This window comes from Vulpes vulpes, chromosome 10 (genome assembly GCF_048418805.1).
Source record: "Vulpes vulpes isolate BD-2025 chromosome 10, VulVul3, whole genome shotgun sequence".
NCBI classification, from domain to species: domain Eukaryota; kingdom Metazoa; phylum Chordata; class Mammalia; order Carnivora; family Canidae; genus Vulpes; species Vulpes vulpes.
The window spans coordinates 10,555,904-10,575,525 of record NC_132789.1 but is presented as its reverse complement, the minus strand read 5'-3'; the positions used below and the strand labels follow the sequence as shown (position 1 = coordinate 10,575,525).

The following is a 19,622-nucleotide window of genomic DNA, read 5'->3' as shown; positions in this document are numbered from 1 at the left end:
ACTTTATTCATTGTTATAGGTCTTAATCCACTACGTCTGTACCACTGACCATGCAGTTGTACACAGTTCTTCATTTTTATTTAAGGGATTCAGATGGTGTACCTCTAGGTGTATCATAAACCCCTGAGGATGAAGCAGTGTCTTATGGTCTCCTGTCTATGTCTCTAGTGCAAGCTGGGGCATCTAGAAGGGTCTGGTCACTAGTTGTCGACTGAGTGGATGTGAATGCGGAGCAGTCATTCTTCCTTCAAGGGCTCTTTCCTTTGCCCATGTTCTGGACAAGAGCTGTGGTACATACCAACACCAGCTCACTGGCACCACACCAGCTAGGGGTCCTACAGTTCAATTCTACTCTGACATTATCTGGAGCCAGTGCAGACCTCACATGTTAAAGGGTGAGGTCCCAGCAAGACTGTCTCCTCCTCAGATGCTAGCTGCGAGTGGGGTCCTCAGACTACTTGTACTGCCCCCTTACCAATGTGGCTACAAATTCAGGTGTTTCCATGACCCCCCATTTAGGTTCAATAACCTGCTAGAATAACTCACAGAACTCATGAAAATACCATACTTACAATCACCATCTTATTATAAAGGATACAGATGAACAGGCAGCTGAAGAGATACACAGAAGGGCTGAAAGAGTCCCGAGTGCAGAAGCGCCCCCTTCCCCATGGAGTTAGGATGCATCATCTTCACAATGCACTGCTATGTTCACCAACCAGGAAGCTATCCAAGCTTTATTGTCCACAGTCTTTATTGGGGTTTCATTACAAAGGCATGATTAATTAAATCATCGGCCATGAGCTTGAACTCAATCTCCAGCCCTCTCTCCTCTTGGGAGGTTAGGGGGGATGGGGCTGAAAGTTTCAACCCTCTCATCACATGCCTGGCATTGCTGGCATGACCAATCTCTCCTTTGAAACGCTGCCCAAAACTCGTTAGCATAAACTCAGGGATGGTTGGAAGGGGCTCCCTATGAATGCAAAAGACTCTCCTATAGGGAAATTCCAAGTGGTTCTAAAGCTCTGTGCCAGGAGCTGGGGACAAACGACTAGATACATTATTATATGACAGTTGGTATAGTGGTATATGGGGTAGCATTAAAACTATAAGTGGATATTTGAGGTTAAAATGCTTAGACATTCAAGTATCTGTGAAACTAAAACCAGAGCATAAAATCTTGAGATTTGGCAAGAAGACACTCATGGTTGGGGGCAGGGGGATCGGTAGGCTCAGAAAGAAAGACAATAGGTTATTATGTATGTAAGGTGACAGTTATAGTCCAAGCCTTTGGAGAGTTTAAAGGGCTAAGAAGACTGTTGGCTTGCCACTGGCTGGGAGACTTTCAATTCAGCAGGTGCAGACAGGGTTTTGTGTGCAGAGGGAAACAGACAGGAGGCAGGCAAGGTGGAGGAGCATAAGAGCAAGATCATGGAATTGTAAGAACCAAGGAGCAGGTAAAGGGCATCCCTTTGGGAATACGGAGAGCTCCCTCCGCTAAGGCTTGAAGGAAAAGGAAGGAGCTAATTGGAAAACACACAGTAGTTGACAGCAATATGGTGCCCGAGAAGCTGGATGAAAGCAGATATTTTTGGTAAGGTGGGTCACTTGCAGGGTGAGTGTTCAGCAGGGTGACACGAGAAAGTACGTGATGGTCTTGACTTCAAGAGGGGTCGAAGAAGCGAGGGAAGGAGTAGTGGAGATTGTCAAGGGAAGAGTGGAACTGGTGGTGCTTCTTATACAGCGAATTGATTCTTTAAAATGCAGCTGCCAGATGACCTCTAGAAGTCTCTTCTAACATGATCATTCCAGGATTCTATGACTGCTGAGTGACAACATCTCATTGACAATAGGATACATCCCAATTCCACAACTTCCTGGTGTCTGCACTGTCTAGAGAGAAAGAAATAGATGTGCGAGAATAATACGTAGCCTAAGCAGTTTAAAACACTGGTTAAAAGAGCCAGAAAAAAAGAAAGAAGTGTATCCGAGAGGGTTAGTATTACCAGAGACAATTTTTGGGATACTGGTTATAGTGCAGATCTTGACAACTAAAGCTAACTCCAGAGCTGAGTGGTTCTTCTAAAGCTGGGTTCTCATCTGGGGGCAATTTTGCTCTCCATGGGACAAGAGGCAATGTCTTGAGACATTTTTAATCGTCACAACTGGGTGGCATCTAGAGGTTAGATTTGGGATACTGCTCAACACCCTACAATGTACAGGTTAGCATCCCCCCTCCCCCACCCCAACAGAATTATCTGGTCCAAATGTCAGTAGTTGCTGAGGCTGAGAAAACCTGCTTTGAAAGAACCCCGAGAAAGAATCTGGTGGCAGGTGTCTTGGTAGGAGGTGGAGCTTTGGACAGGTGTGTGACGGACACTCTTGGTCAGCTGACCCAACCTCTCTTCGCAATGAAGGACCACCCCCCTCCCCAGGTTTTGGAGTCACTGTTATGGGGAGCCACATGACCATTCTAGGCAATGAAATGCAAGAGAATTTGCTGGATGAGGTTTCTAATAAGATACCCTGGGTAAGTTATCATCCCCTTTGCTGTTCTTCCTGCCTGGACCCGAGCCTGCCACCTGGAAGTGCAGAACCAACAAAACTAAAATCAACAAATGAAGAAGGTGGAGCCAGAAAGAGCTAGTGATGCCCCAGGGGACATTTGGCAATGTCTGCAGGCATTTTTGGTGGTCCCAGTGGTGGATACTCTAGTGGATAGACACAAGGGATGCTGCTCAGCATCCTATACTGCCCAGGACGGCCCTCGGCCCAAAGAGCTCTCCAACCCCTAGATGCCAAGTGTGCCACAGTGGAAAAATCCTGCTTGTAGAGAAAGCACAATGGAGCTGTTGCCTGAGTCCTAGATCACCTGCCTTAGGATTTCTTGCAATGGGAATTAAAAAAAAAAAAAAAAAAACACCTGTTTTGTTTTATTCTCAGCTCCTGAGTTGGGCTGTTATTTGAGACTGAATGAATTCCAAGTTGCTACAGCAGGAGAAGCTCTTTGATTTTAGCTTGTCACAGGGTAATCTCCAGGGGAAACTTTCTTTAGATTATTCTTACTGGCACTTTCCAGGATTGCACAGGATATCCAGTTCCATCTTTGAAACAGAAGGAGGACAACCATTCGGTAGCGTCTTTTGCTAGGAGATGCCAACACCATCGGTCCCCTCCACCCACGTCACCAGTAGGTTCAGCTGGATCCAAGATCACGGGCCTAAAGGAGTCAGAAGCATTACATGCTTTTTAAAACCAGTGGCCTCAGAATCGGGGGCCCAGTCTACTCTTAGCCCTAAGACAATGTGTCCTATGTTTTAGATGCCGGTGATTCAAATGTACTGATACAGCTCAAAGTGATTTTCTCGAATTCAATTATATTTGTCAATAGTATTTCGAAAGCTGTTAATTATCATACACAGGACAGCATAATATAAAGCTCTCCTTCCTGTTAGGTCAGCTGAACGATGCTGCAGAATTTAATCAACTGTAGGGTCACGTGGGTCACGCCCATGGTAGCCAGCCCCATGGTAGCTTGTTCTGGCTTTCTTCTCCCCTATTCTTTCTCAAAGCTTTTTTTCTTTCCTCTCTTTCCTTTTGTTTCCTTTGGTTTTTGTGCTTTGCCGGGAGCACTGAATAGACATAGTAAGATTCCCTGCTCTTCTTGAAGGATAGCGTTTTTGTGGGTGCGGGATGCAGGTCTGAAAGGGTAGATAAAATCTGATCTAATAAAACTCCCATAGGACGAATTAACCTTGAAGGAACGGTAGCATTATTTCTCAGGGACATACTTCTGACCCCTACACCTCTAAGATCTGCTAACCAATCTATGCTTTTCCCTCCAACCTAGGAAGATGGAAGCGACCACAGGGACCTGTACCTTGATCCTTCCTTCTCTCTTCCTCCTGGATTACATTCTCTCCCACCCTACCCCGGCTCAGGATTTCCTCTTCAGAGACTATGGGAGGTTCTGGTGGTTGGCATCCTTCCACCCCTACCCACTGCCCTCCTCAGTTTCACGTGGGGAGTAAAGAATCACGACCCCATGGGGGAGAATCCAGGTCATTGGAATAGCGCTGGAGGGAATCAGGTTAAGAAAAGGAGGCAGGGGTCGCCTTGGTGGCTCAGGTGGCTTCCTTCAGCTCAGGTCATGATCTCAGGGTCCTGGAATCAAGTCCCACATTGGGCTCCCTACTTAGCAGGGAGTCTGCTTCTCCTTCCCCTCTACCTCTCTCAAATAATTAAATAAAATCTAAAAAATAAAAATAAAAAAAGGAAAGGGCAGGGTTTAGGGCACCTGGTTTTCTGGATCTGGGTCAGCAGGAAGTTTCTCACAGTCTCATCCTCAAAGTTGTAATTGACTGTCCAGAAGACACAGAGCTGCTGATATTTTGTGACCAACTCAAGGACTGTCCGGAAACCTTCCGCGGTGTCGAAATTCTCTGCCCCACTCCCCTGCTCCCAGGCGTAGATGGTGAGCAGCTCCAAGGCGTACTTTGGGGGCAGAGACCCCTTTTTCTTCAGTTTCCTTTCACACTGAGGGAAGAAGGGAACGTGAGACAATACTAGTGAAAGCAGGGAGGTGCAGTGAGATTAAAGAGCCCTGCAGAGGCCATACATTCATGGCCTCTGGGGCCACAGCAGGGCAACTGAGTCACGGGACGCAGTGCTGATGGGACTGGTCTGTGGGAAGGCTGAGCAGGGCAGCCTGGTAGGTGCTCGCTTAGCAGCATGCAGATTTCTGGGTCCGGCTTCGGCCACATATGACTCCCTAGAGTTATAATATAATACAGCGACCACTTACAAAACACCTACTGTGTGCTGACTGTGGAGACAGACATTTTATGTGGCATTTATAATCCTAATTCTTAACCCCAGCAAGCAGGCATAGATCAACGTTTCTGACGAAGACAGGAGCCTTGGGGTGGGGAAGTGACTCGCTCAAGGTCACACTGTAGCCCCAAGCCCTCTGAGCACCCTGGGGCTGGGGGGTACCTACGGCCATCTCTCTGAGTTTCTGGGATGGAAACCACAGAGCTCAGGGAGCTGTACCCAAGAAGGAGACATCTCAGCAAAGAGCTGATGCTGTGCTAGACGTCGGCCGTCATGGAAATACTCAGAAGCTCCCCTGCATGCAAGAGAGTGATGGCCATTATAGAAAATGACCCCGCCTGTAGCTTCACCTTGTCTTCAAGGATGGCACCTGCATGTACTACACGTGGGGGCCGAGCAGGAGGTAAGCCATGCTGGTGACCTGTGGGCATGTGATCCTAATCTCCCCCACCCTTTGTAGGAAGAATAACTGGGATTCCTGAGTGTCACAGCAAAGACAAAATAAACCATACATGGCAGCTTTGATGGTAGGGGGTGCTCTGTACCCCACCCAACTTAATGGGGTTGGTGATAACTCCACAGCGATGTGCAGGATTAGTGGACAGATTCATGAAAGTGGGTCAGCCCCCAGCATTTAAGAGTGTGGGTAAAGGAAGGACTTGGTGAGTACCGGGTGAATGGTCACAGCACAGGATAAAAACAATTCTAGATACCTGCAACAAGAGCGATCATACCTGTTTGTACCAGTGCTTCACCAGACGAATTAAATCCTTCACTTTGGTGGGCCGGGAGGCCACAAAGCTGCATTGCAGCTCCGTGAAACAGGTGGAAAACTCTCCTCCCTCAGCATCTGAGGATTTATACAGATCGATGAGCTCAGTGTAGATCTTGGGGCTGGGTGGGGAGCCAGAATTCACCTGACCTAGTATGGGGGAGACATTTAGTTTATGCTTTAATTATGTATAAAAGTAACAATTTTCAAACATTTTTGACCACTAATTCTGGGAAATGACTTTGAATTCTATTAGTATATTTGGATTTTTGCTGTCTAAGATACTGGAAGCATCACCAGAGTGATGAGATATTTTAAAAAACTATGTGGTCTATAGGAATATTGGTGCTATTATTAAGGTTAGTTATCTAGATTTGTACTGGCCGGTACTGTAGCCACCAAACAATGTGGTTATGTGGTTACTTGCATTCAAATTAACTAAGGGAAATTAAATTAAAAATTTAGTTCTGCAGTCCCACTAGCCACATTTCAAGCTCTCAGTAGATATAGAACATTTCCATTATCACAGAAAGACTTTTTAGACAGCACTGATTGGGAGTTTGCTAACTATGGCCAATAGGCCAATGTGGCCCACTTCTTGTTTTTGTAAATAAAGTTTATTGGAACACTGTCATGGTCCTTTGTTCATGTATTGTCTATGGCTGCTTTCAGGGTACAATGGCAGAGTCGAGTGGGTGTAACAGGTACTACACAGTCCTCAAAGCTGAAAATACTTGCTACTTTACCTTTAAAAAAAATAGCCAAAAAAAAAAAAATAGCCAACTCCTAATCTATACTGCTATTTCCTCTCTAGAGACACTAATAACCATTCAGAGGGAAGGTATCACAGTCTTCTTGATTCTGATTTGAAAAATGCCTAAAATAGCCTTGGTTCCTTTTGCTACAACATTATGGATCTGTCATTCATGAACTGAATTTCCAAAGCAGATTGAAGGCCCCAGATTTCCTGTCTTTGCCCTAGAATTCTTCCCAGGCTGTTCTTTAATTTCACTAATACTTGTGGCATTTTATCTGTAAATGTGTACAGAATTCCTGTGTACCCCATTCTTTAATAGGTACTGTGAGCAATATCACAGGAAGATAAGAATATAAGGAATATAAGGAATGTGGTCCTGGCCATCCTCTGGATACTTAGGTAAGACAGGACATGTGAACACGTCTACAGGTCTAAAGGACTGCTGCCACTACTCGTGCCACCTGCTGGGGGCACTAGATCTACAAGCCATTACTAGGTCATGTGGCTTTCCTTCCACCTGCCTTGCCCCATCAAGGCAGAACCATGTCTTCCTCCTCCAGAAGCTAAGGTCTGGGGTTCTCACCGAGCACATTAAATGCAGGCAACACATCAAAGTTCACACTTTCGTTGAGCACTTTGGATTTCAAAGAGAAGCTCAGCACCCTGGGAGCCTTCCATTTTGAAATCTCAAACTTCACTGCAAACTCTTTCTCCTGCTGACAGGCTACTAGCTGTTTATGGATTTCCTTGATGATACGGCATCTCTCGTTTTTTTGGGAGGTGTAACTTTTAAGCGAGTCTGGGAACACGACGAGGTCGGCATCGGAGCCAGTCTTCAGAGCTGTGCCTTTGCCGGTCGACCCTCCCTGGTGAAGAAAGACAAGCTGAGGTCCAGCATTTTCTAGATCCTGAGCCCCTTACCTCCAAGGGCTGGCAGCAGTGGGCTAATTAATGATGTTGCCAAGGGTCGTTCCAGGTTAGGGTCCAGTTAGGGCTGAATCCAAAGCAGAGCGTTCAACTTTTCAAACAAGTAGTTTGGTTTGAGAAAGGTTTTCTCATGCCCTTTGATGAGCTTATTGACACACAAACAACTGAGAGGGCTAGTTATAAATTACCCACATCTCCAGTCAACTTCCTAAAGATTCCTCCCTAACAGCATTTAGCTTTGTATGAATTCCTGTGACCTGAGAGAAATCAAATTGGATACGATCATTGCATTAGAAGTTCCTCATCTGTTCCCTGATTTTTTAAAAAGATTTTATTTATTTATTCATGAGAGACACGGAAAGAGAGAGAGGAGAGAGAGAGAGAAAAAGACAGAGAGAGAGAGAGGCAGAGACATAGGCAGAGGGAGAAGCAGGCTCCATGCAGGGAGCCCGATGTGGGACTCGATCCCGGGACTCCAGGATCATGCCCTGAGCCAAAGACGGACACTCAACCACTGAGCCACCCAGGTGCCCCTGTCCCCGGATTCATCTGTTTCCTCTTGCAAGCTGGGGGTCACAGGATGAATATTCATAATTTAGGTAGGGCTCTGCAAACTTTCTGTAAGGAGTCAGATAGTAAATGTGGGCTGTATGTGTCCCTGCCACGAAGGCTTCTTCACTTCCTCCTCCCTTCCTCATTCTCTTCCTCCTTACCTTTCTGCTCTAACAACTCTGTTAGGCACAGCTCCTTAGCTGACAGGCTGCTTTGAGGGCGAACTGGGGAGAAGCCAGCTGCCCCACAGAGAACAATCCCAGTGCCTGATGCGGGGCACACCCCTTAGACTTGCTGCCCTGGTTCCTTCAAAAAGCTCACTCGATTTTTAAAGAGAACACGTCTGTTTTACCCATGGGCAGGAAATGCCTGGCAGCAGGTTAGAGGCGAGGGGAGGGTGTTCTGTTCCCTGTATACAGATGCTCAAACCCGCTTCATTCATGCAGCTGCTTTGTGCGTGTTGACCTTCGCTGGCCAACAGATGTAGGAAGTGTGTCACCCCATGGACAAGAATCACCCTATCTGATGAATCTCTAGCTCAGTTGATGAGACTTATCATGCTGTGGTCATTAAGACATGAAAGAGGTCATTTTTTTGGCTCAGTACACACTGAGCTTGGAACTGGTAGTGGTTTGAATGGTAGCACCTCCAACAGATCTGCCGGGAACACAAGAACCTAACTTAGCTGAACAAAGGGTCTTTGTAGGTGTAATTGAGTGAGGGGTCTGTGGACCCTAAATCCAATGGCAAATGTCCTTAGAAGACAAAAGAAAGAAGAGGAGACCTGCAGAGGGGAGGTGATGGGGAGAGCTGTAGGTCCAGGCCAAGGCCACTAAGGGCCACAGCAGCCCCAGGAAGCTCATACAGGGCCACAGGTATGTCGTCAATGAAGGAAGCAGTGCGCAGGCACCTCCCCCCCCCCCCCCCCCCCGTGGAGAGCTAGGGTTCTGGGTGCCCATCTCACCTGCTCCCCCCCCCCCACTCCCTCATCCCTCGCCCTCTGCCCTACATCCGGGGACAGAGCCAGGCACTGCAGAGGAGCTCCTGGGACCCCTTTGCTCCCTGCCCGTAAGACCCTGTAGGAGAAAGGCCAGCGCTCACCTTGACGGTCTTCTGAACCTTTGTAGCTGAATTTCGGAAGCAATTTTTTTGAAGGAATTTACAGATGAAGTCAACAGCTACCGCGATTTGACCTAGGAAGTTTTTGTTGGGCTGTAGAAAGTCCTTGATAAACTTATCTAGAAGATGGCCCGGGGTTGCGTACAGCGGCGCTGGCTGGGAAGGCAGAAGAACACTCAGCACTGGCACCACACACGCGAGAACATACCGGAGAGTTAGGGTAGTGCCCAAGACCCCCCCCAGAAACGAATCTTGTGAACTGTTCCTTCCTCCCCCCAGGAGAGATCTGACCACCCCCCCACCACCCCCACCCCACCCCCACCCCCCGCCCACCACCACCCCCGACTGGAAGCTGTTCTGGGTGTGGCACTGCCTTCTGTGGCCCGTCCCTTTTAACCTCAGATGCTCCCTTTGTCTCCCATTGGCGGCAGGGACTGCGGATTGCTGCAATGATCACACGCGCATGCCCTCTCAGGCAGCTTCTGTTGCACACACGTGCCTGAGGAGATTGTTTTCCTAGGGCTGCCCTAACAACACCCTCCCCCCACCCCGGGGTGGGGGGCTTCCAAGAGCAGAAATGTATTCTCTCACCGTTCTAGAGACTAGAGGTCTGTGCTCATAGCGTCAGCAGGGCCAGGCGCTCTCTGGAGGCTCTAGGGGAGGAGCCTTCCTTGGCCCTTCCAGCCTCCGGAGGCTCCAGCAATTCCTAGTCCTCTTGGGCTTGTGTCACTCTGGCCACTGACTCTGTCGTTACACAGTCTATTCTCCCCACTGTGTGTGTCTGCGTGCTTTCTTATGAGGACACCAGCCACTGGAGTCAGCTCCTGCTAATCCAGGATGACCTCATCTTAACTAATGACACCTGCAAAGACCCGACTTCTAAAAGAGGTCACATTCTGAGGATCCAGGTGAACATGAGGGAGGCCGGAGCATCAGGGTTATGTAGAGAGACTGAGGGCTAGAAGCATTAAAGCAAATTAGATTTGTGTTATTTTCAGCCTTGAAATTCGTGGTTTTCTTTCCTTTTCCTTTTCTTTCTTTCTTTCCCCTTCCTTCTTTCCCTCCTTCCTTCCTCCCTTCCTTCCAGTGCTAAGAGGAAATAAACATGATGTTCTGTACAAACACTGTCCTTTTGCTGGTGAGGACAGACAAGATGAGCAGGGGCAGGGTGGTCAGCTTGAAAGTTGAAGGTCAACCTTGGCTGCCTCCAGATGTTCTTAGGGAAACTCACAGTTGCTTGAAGGCAAATTCATGGCCAGTACTGTCCTTTGCACAGGGCTGAGTATGGGGGGGGAGGGGCGCGTGTTCACGTATACGTGTGCACACGTGCCCTCCAGCGTCCAGATGCCCTGATGCAGCACTTTATGGGCCTGAATCCCCTCTGACAGCTCTCTCTCTTGAGAGGAATGGCCTCCTAGTTCTGGAAACAGAAGCCGATTGGGTAGAAAACAAAAAGAGCAAAAGCTGGCATCAAAAGTTGGCTTAGGGGTGGCATGAGAACTAAATGCAGTGTGGGCTCCTAGGCTGGGGAAAGCTGGCTATCGAAAACATTCTTTGGGGATGCCTGGGTGGCTCAACGGTTAAGCACCTGCCTTTGGCTCAGGTTGTGATCCCAGGGTCCTGGGATCGAGTCCCACATCGGGCTCCCCATAGGGAGTCTTCTTCTCCCTCTGCCTATGTCTCTGCCTATCTCTCATGAATAAATAAATATAATCCTAAAAAAATTATTCAGATAATTGGTAAGATCTGGAAATGGACTATAGCTGGGTGGTAATAATATATTCATCTTAATTTCTGGAATTCGATCATTATGTGTGGTTAGCTAAGAGAATGTCCTTATCTGACAGCCGACTCCAAAGGCTCAGTATAAACAAGATACACAACACTGATGATGATGATGATGATAATGATAAGTGTGAGCGCTCACACACACATATAGAACATAGCTAAAGTGGTCAAAGGTTAAACATTTGGGCATCCAGGCAGATATAGGGGCTCACTGAACAAGTTTTACAACTTTTCTATATGTTGGAAAGGTTTCAGGATAAAGTTGGGGGGAGGGTAGAAATATTTTTTAAAAATCTGCTTTAGGAATCCTGGAAAATTGAGGTCAGGGAGCAAAGACCAGAGTCCAGTGAAAGTCAGGACAAGGAGTGTCCAGAAGGACACCACGTTCCTTCTGGATCCAGGCGGGAGCTCCCCATCCAAAGGGTCCTTCCCATCCACGGTCCCAAGCATTTGGGAAACTCATTTACATCTCCCATCTTTGCTCAGTTGGCCCTCAATGTGCTATGCCCAACAGAATGTAGATCCAAGCCTACCACACCTTGGATGTAAAATGAGTCCCATGTCTGTTAAAGGTGGAATTTGGTTGATCTCTGTGGCCTCAAAAGACACCTTTGTCCTACTGCCACCTCATGACCCCCAGAAAATGGAACGGATTCAGTGGCCTAGACTGATAATATCCTCGGATCGTCCTTCTCCAATAAACTCTGGGAGCGCAGGGGCATTCTGTGGGGGTAGATCTGCTTCCCCTGTTTGGGCAGAGGGGGGCTGCCCCGCACTCACTGGCACTCTGCTCAGTGTGTCCGTCACCGCCAATCCACCTGCTTTCTCTCCTGCAGCAGTTAATTGAAATCTGTTGGTGCCCTTCTCTCTTTGTTCAGTTTTGCTCTTTACCATCATTTAAACAGAAAAAGGTGGCCCATCATGGTGTGTTATCAATGGAATTATGTCCTGCTAAAAGATATTTTGAAGTCCCAACTCTGATACCTGTGATTGTGACCTTATTTGGACTTAGGGTCTCATATGAGGTAATCGAAGTGAAGATGAGGTAAGCACTAGCTGGGTTAAGCACTAATCCAATAGGACTGGTGTCCTTGTAGGAAGAGGAGGGAGACACAGACATGCAAGGAAGGCATTGCGAAGACACAGCACAGGAGGCCACGTGGCAACAGAGGCAGAGATGAGGGAGGGACGTGGCCACAAGCCAAGAGCACCAGCAAGCACCAGAAGCAAGGAAAGATCCTTCCTGGAGCCTCCAGAGGAGCACAGGCTTGCCCACACTTTGACCTTGGACTTCTGTCAGCCACCAGTGTATGACACTTTGTCACAGCAACCCTCGGAAATCTACACATGGTGCTCTTGGGTAAGACTGCAGTCTGGGTGTCAGGACACCCCCCTCCCCCCAGCATGACATGAGCTGTACTTGTAAAGCTCTCTTACCAGAACATTCCATGATGGTCCAGGTGACTCATTCGGGCTGAGAGCAGACAACCAGCTCTGAGCTTCTTGCTTTAGCAGTTGCCAAGATGCGTTATCTTTGCTCACATTATTGGTTGGGTCAGTTGGATCCAAGATTACTGGCCTACAAATTCCATTAGATTAAAAAATCAGTAGAGCTGCATGTGGAAGAAGAAATCCATGTTGGGGAAAGAGGACTGGAGGAGGGTGTCTGGTAATCTGGACTCGAGAGCCCGCGCTTCCTTTCGGTTGCTCAGGTGCTTTGTCTGAGATGTCTAGACCCTCTGCTCCTGCCCTCTCTGCTTTGTCTGAGATGTCTAGACCCTCTGCTCCTGCCCTCTCTGCTTTGTCTGAGATGTCTAGACCCTCTGCTCCTGCCCTCTCTGCTTTGCAGTTAATAACATAATAAAATGGCCAGCCCCTTCCTTCTACAAGAGGAAGCACCTCGCCAGTGTTTTGGGGACAAAATATGGTGATGGTCTGAAATGTGAAAAGCATTGGTCAGGCTCCCCTCTTTCAGGCACACCCCATTTTTCTTGCCTCCCCACCGCTGCTGGCATTTTTTTGGTGCATCCCTGGCTGGGGAGGATGGGACTGAGCCCTCATTCTAAGGGGTACAGCCTGGCTTGCAGACAAACAGATAAAGAGAGAGGGTGGAGAGAAGCTTGGTACCTCGACGACCGGAGCTGGCTCAGCAGAATATTCCGGACTGTCTCATTCTCAAAGTTGTAGTTGACTATCCAATAGACACACAGCTGCTCCTGCTGTCTGATTAGCCCCAGGACAGTTCTGATGCCTTCGGCGATGTCAAAGTTTTCTGCTCCGCACCCCTGTTCCCAGGCATAGACTGTCAGGAGCTCTAGGGCATACATGGTCAGCAGAGGTGAACCTTTCAGCTTTTCCTGGCACTGTGGGAGAAGAGACAGGCTGTGGCTGATCTGGGGACCCAGTTCCCCCTGTGCCAGGGGCCTGAAATCACGGAATCAGAAGTCTATAGGAAGTCACCATCTCCCACCAGTGACTAAAATGAAGCCATGCCTAAAATTCGATGGATTTTAGTATCAAGTGCTGGCAAGGATGTGGAGCACCTGAAACTGTCTTATGTTGCTGATGGGAGGGTCATTAGTACAACTATTTGAGAACACTAATGTTGGCAGTACTTCCTAAAGTTAAATATATGTATTATTATATATATTTAATATACTATATATATATTATGTGATGACATATAATGTTTTATGTACTATATAATAATATAGTATATAGTCTGCATATGAATTTATTATGTACACATTTTTGCATACATAATATCACATATCTATGTAACTATATATACACACATATCCTATTCCTTATAACCCAGGACTCCCACTCCTGCATATTTACCCAAGAGAAATGAGTGCTTAAATTCACAAAAAGACAAGTAGGGGAATATCCATAGTAACCTAATTTGTAATAGCCCCAGTTTGGAAATGACCCAAATGTTCATTAGCAGAATGGATAACTGTGTGGTATATCAAGACAACAGAATCCTACAGAACGACAAAACACCACAACTACGTTAAAAAAGAGAGATCTCTCAGATGTCACTTTGAGCAAAAGATGCAGCATACGTATGGTACCATTCCATTGATTTCAAGTTCAGAAACGAGCAGAACTGATTTGTGGTGACAGACATTAGGACATTGGTCATTTAGGGGGAGTATTAACAGGGAAGGGGCTTGAAGCAGCTGCCAGATGCAGGAAAGGTGCCCTATTTTGATCTGGATGTTGCTAAAAAGGATATAAAAGTGCATGGACCTGTGGGGACCTGGGTGGCTCAGTTGGTTAAGCATCTGATGCTCATTTTTTAAAAATTTTAAAAAAGATTTTATTGATTAATTCATGAGAGTCACACAGAGAGAGAGGCAGAGACACAGGCAGAGGGAGAAGCAGGCTCCCCGCAAGGAGTCCAATGTGGAACTGGATCCCAGGACCCCAGGATCACACCTGAACCAAAGGCAGACACTCAACCACTGAATCACCCAGGTGCCCCAGCATGTGACTCTTGATTTGAGCTCAAGTCAGGATCTCAGGGTCCTGGGATGGAGCTCTGTGCTCAGTGGGGAGTCTGCTTGAGAGTCTCTCTCTCCCTCTCCCCCTCTCCCCACCTTTCTCAATAAATAAAATCTTTACAAAAAATGCATTGATCTCTGTACTTAAGAGTGTTGTACTTTGCTGGATATGGATGATCTCGGTTAAAAGGAATTGGACGACAGCACTAGATCCGTCATTTGAAAATTACCTGTTGGTACCAATACTTCACCAAGAGGATCAAATCCTTCAGTTTCCTGGGACATTTGTGAAAAAACTTCTGCTGGAGTTCTGTGAAGCAGATGGAAAACTCGCCGGGGTGGGCTTTTGTCATGTCCAAGGATCTTTTGAGCTCTCGATAGATCTGGGAGCTGGGCTTCTCGCTTAAGCCTGGTGCGAAAGAGAGATGTAGAATCTGTGGTGTGTGGGTGCCCTGCCCTCAGTGAGCCAATGGTGGAGGTCTGCTGTGGCCTGACAGCACACCTGGGCTACTTCATCTGCAAGAGAACCGGTGCGTTCACCTAAAAGGAGAGGGGTGGCTTGCCTCGCTTGATAATAAAATGACTATTGTGAAAATGGCACGGTGGTGGCCCACGACAAGATCAGCAGAAAGTGAAGGATGGAAAACACAATTATAAATGAGGAAGGGGCGGGGCGCCTGGGTGGCTCAGTGGTTGAGTGTCTACCTTTGGCTCAGGACATGATCCTGGGGTCCTGGGATCAAGTCCCACATCAGACTCCCTGCAGGGGGCCTCCTTCTCCCTCTGCGTGTGTCTCCGCCTCTCTCTCTCTGTGTCTTTCATGAATAAATAAAAAATAAATAAATAAATGAGGAAGGGGAAGTTCCAAATTAGTAGGGAAAGAGGGCTTCTTTAACAAAGGGTATTGGGACAGCTGGCATATACCTGGAAGGAAATAGGGTTTATACAGTGCATAGAATATATTCTGCTATTGAGCCCAGCTGGTGAATGTTGTTCCAGAGAGTCAAGGGTACAGGGACTCTGAGGGGGCGGTAAGGTGAAGGTAGGGTAAAGGCAGGGTGCTGGAGGCCAGCAGGCGGGCACAGGCCCCCCCCAGAACTGGACCCTGCAATGCCAGGTAGTGGTTTTCAAACTGGCGGGCCAATCAGAATCCTGCTGCGCTGCTAATGTGGAGCACGGGCTCAGGAGCCTCTCAAGGCCACCCTAGCTCTGCAGGAGGTCTGATACCCAAGTGGAGGGAGCTCAGGCCTCTCTTTTTTAGAGGTGATGCTGATACCCATAGAAGTTTGAGAACCACTGGTGAGGGAGTGAAGAAGCAGATGCCAGGGAGGGGAGGGATGTCAATAGGTCACAGGATTTCAACAGGATTCCCACTCTTGCTAGCTGAGCTCCACTGTTTACAAGCACATTTTAAAAACACATAAACAGTCGAAGCCAGTCGCCAGCTTGTTCCTGTCATTCCCTCGGACAGATACTTAAGAATTCCCCCAGTAGGTTGCTTTTCTCAGAAAGCAATCCTTTTTGGGTCCTTTCCCAGAGGGATCTCGGTTAGGAATGCGCGGTTCTCGTGCCATCTGGTGGCAACTTCTGGCTACCACGTGCGAGAAAGAGCGGGTTTCTCGTTTTCACACCATCCTTGCATGTTGGGGTGAACCCAGCAGAGGGCGCTCTGGCCCAGTCTCCAGCCACCATTCTCTTGAACAAGAGAGAAAATAGGATTTCCTAAGAATTCTGAGTCACCTGGGATCTCTTCACTTTGACCCAGCCCTTGTTTGAGGTAGTTCTTATCATCCTTAAGGTCCTGTAAAGCAGCTATTTCGAGGCTGATCTTAGAGTTGGCAAAAGCGGTGGGACCAGGATGGGAGCTGAGGGCTGCCTACCTTCCAAACTGGCGCACTTTTCCCTAAGTTGGTTGTCTGCCTGTGAATGTGAGTCACTGAGGTGTGTGTGTGTTATCTTAAAGGCATCCCAGAAGATCTGGGCTTTTATTCTAGGTCTTTTATTTTATTTTTAAAGATTTTATTTATTTATTCGTGAGACACACACACACAGAGAGAGAGAGAGGCAGAGACACAGGCAGAGGGAGAAGCAGGCTCCCTGCGGGGAGCCCCATGCAGAACTCCATCCCGGGACCCTGGGATCACACCCTGAGCCGAAGGCAGATGCTCAACCAATGAGCCACCCAGGCATCCCTTATTCTAGGGCTTTTAGAACTGGGTGTGTGAAGAGAGTAAGCCTAGCGCAGGAGGGACCCCCTCTCTTGAAGGTATGTGGTCCCTGGCTTTGGGCCATACCAGTGGTGTCTGTCCCATCCCCGGCCTAGAGGACCCACATAGCTGTCTGCTGCCCCTTTCTTTGGCTTTGCTGTCCCGACACACCTCTCCAGACCAGTGCCCTCCACACACCCAGGAGCAACTCACCCAGAGCATTGTAGGCAGGCAGCACCTCAAAAGTGATGCTCTGCCACTTTGTGGACAGCTGGAAGATGAGCCCATCTCTGAACCTCTGGACCTCCATTTTGGCCGGCAGCTTCATGGTGAGCTGACAGGCTTTCAGAAGCTGCCAGATCTTGTTGAGGATTTTATCTTGGCTTTTTTTCTGATCCTGGAACTGCTCAAGGTCACTGACAAAGATGACAATCATCCCATCTGAGTTGCCCCTCAACACTGTTTTCCTGCCATAGGAGCCACCCTGCCAGTGACAGAGATGCAGATGTGAGACTCTGGAGCCTTTGGGGGTCCCCCAACGCCCCAGCAAGCAGTAGTATTTCTCAAATCAAGCAAAAGCCACAAATGTCACCATAGTCTTAAAAAACTGAGTGGCAGGAGTCCATTTGTCCATCCAAAGACCTGAATCAGGATGCCCACTGTAGCACTTTTCATACAAGCCTCTGACTGGAGGCAGCTCAGATGGCCATCAGCAGTGGGATGGACAAATGTGCTGTACTCACACACTGAATACTATCCAGCGTCGAAAGGATAAAGGGACCCTGGCACGCAACAACATAAATTTCACAGACAGGATGGGGTCAAAGAAACCACACAATAAAGTCACCCCGTGCACGATTTCATTTATATCCGGTGATCAACCTGTCTGGTTTTCCCAGGACAGTCCCAGTTTTAGCACCAAAAGGCCCGCGTCTGAGAAAACCCCTCGGTCTCTGGCAGACCAGGAGGGTTGGTCACCCTACAATGACGCAAAGTCAAAAAAAAAAAAAAAAAAAAAGAGGCACAAGGAATCTATGGTGTCAGAAGTCAGGAGAGTTGTTAGGAGGGTTGGTGGGGAGGACCTGGATTGTGGATCAAGAGGCTCTTGGGCGGGAGGAGGCTTTGTTTCTCAGTCTGGGCGTAGGTTACACAGGTAGGTTGTTTGTGGCAATCCATCGGGCTGTACTTTTAGATCCGTGCCCCTTTCCTAGGTTATATTTTCATTAGGAAAAAGCGAACAGTATTGAGAGGCACGATGGCGTAGTGGTTAAGGGCACATCCTCCCAAGCAGACAATCTGAGCTAAAATTCGAGCTCTGCTCCAGCTACTAAGTGACTTCCTCCTGCTTCAGGTCCCTCATCTGGGCCAAGGCCCAGGGACACCAAGTGTCCAGGTGTTTCTACTGCTAGGGCTGCTGGGCATGCAGGAGGCGGAGGCCAGGAGGCCTTGGGAGTGCAGGTAAGTAGGGCTCCAGGGCTAGCGACGAGTTGAGAGGGGCAGGGGTGCCTCTGACTGTTCCCACCCTAGGATCCTGGCATCTTCCCAGCACCATTTCCTCCCCGAAGGCCCGAAATCCTCAGCCCTGGGATTCCTGCCCCTAGCAGCAAACATTTCTACCTCACGAGAGCCACCCCCTCTTGCCATGGAGAAATCACAGAGCGCCCTTTGGGTGGTTTTACTGGATCACCCAGCCTCGGTTTACTCCTCTGTAATACGAGGCCGATGGAAACAATAACGGCGAAGAACCGCAGCTCGCTTATTGAGCGCTAACTATGTACCAGGCCCTGTACTAAGAACATTGCATGCTTAAGCCTCATTACAGTTTGAGATGACTATTGCTCCTCTCCCATTTTACAGATTCAGAGACTGAAGCACAGGGGGTTAAGCAACCTGCCCGGGGGTGCACAGTAGTAAAGGCAGAGCTGCTCCTAAACCCCTCCATCGCTTCCATCGAGGGGGGTTCAAGATGAAGTCTGGTGCACCCAAGGCCTGTCACCCGGAAGGTGCTAGGGACCATGTCACTCCCCTTCCGGTGGCCATGGAAACTCCTGGCTCCTGGAAGCCCTGACACCCCCCCCCCCCCCCCCCCAGCCTTCCACTCACTTGAACCACACTTAGTGCGGTGGGGATCTGCTCCGTCTCCTGCAGGGCGGCACAGATGGTGTCCACGGCGTCATCTATCTGTTTCTGGCATTCTCCGTAGGGCCTCAGGGAGTTCTGGATCAATTCGTCCAGCCTCTCTGGCTGCACAGAGTACAGATGCGACCCCCAGATTCCCATTGCTCCTGCCGGAGGCTGTGGTAGCCGCTAACTGAAGAGGAGGGAGAGGAGAGAGGAGAGGGAGCCGCTCCTTTGCCTGGAGCCAGGAAATCAAAACTCATTCAAGAGCCAGGAAACTGCAAATCACCAGGAGAGAGCCTAGAAACCGAAACCCAGAGTGCTCCCGGCTGACTTCCTCAATCTAGATTTCTGCCCACCCCCGCAGGGTGGACAGCAGCCTGTCGGCTCCTCCCAGGGCGTCCTTGTGCTCAAACGGATTCTGCAGCCGCCTTAAGGATGCCTCGATAAATGCCAGTGTGTCCTTGAGCACATGGCCAGCTCTATTTGTGCCTCGACTTCCCCATCTGTGAAATGGCATAACAATGGTACTTCTCTCACAGAGTTCCTGTTAGAACGGGGAGGGGGGAGGGGGATGCTCAGCAAATGCTACCTAAGAAGTTGTTAAGCAAATAATCTTTTTACAGGGGACAGGGGTCATCTTTGGAAGCTCTTTCCCTTTTCCCCCTTGTTAAAAAACAAAATCCAGTGGCGTACATCTGAAGATCTAATTGGCTTTTTTGAATGATTCATAAGTCGGGCAGCATCCCACCTAGCAAGTAGAAAGAGCTCCAAAAGTTGTACACAGTGGAGGGTTTTTATAGGAAAGAGGGCGGGGCAAGGAGCTATGAAGGGGAAAAGAAAAGACCAGTTCAGGCCAGGACACCTTTTTTGGGCCAAAGGACTGGACCGGCAGGGTGTTGATCCTGCAGATGACATCACTAGTGCTGATGGGGAAATCTCAGGCTGACTCTTCAAAGGTCCCATTCCAGGCATAGGTTAAAATTATAATTAAGTCTCGGTTTGCTGTCACGGGGTGGAGGTGAGGGGGCAAATGATTC

The 19,622-nt window shown here is 48.5% G+C and overlaps 1 protein-coding gene across 1 annotated transcript; it reads right to left on the bottom strand.

Moving 5' to 3' along the window:
* Positions 1–560: 560 nt before the first annotated feature.
* OAS2 (2'-5'-oligoadenylate synthetase 2) lies at positions 561–19,022 on the bottom strand. Its single transcript, XM_072722878.1, has 11 exons — positions 18,568–19,022; positions 16,678–16,948; positions 14,488–14,666; positions 12,876–13,111; positions 12,186–12,327; positions 8,943–9,116; positions 6,946–7,228; positions 5,568–5,755; positions 4,298–4,536; positions 3,067–3,220; positions 561–1,893 (listed from the first exon to the last, which is right to left on the bottom strand). The coding sequence occupies exons 1-11, from the start codon at positions 18,742–18,744 to the stop codon at positions 1,804–1,806; spliced, it is 2,133 nt and encodes a 710-aa protein (XP_072578979.1). The 5' UTR covers positions 18,745–19,022; the 3' UTR covers positions 561–1,803.
* Positions 19,023–19,622: the final 600 nt, after the last annotated feature.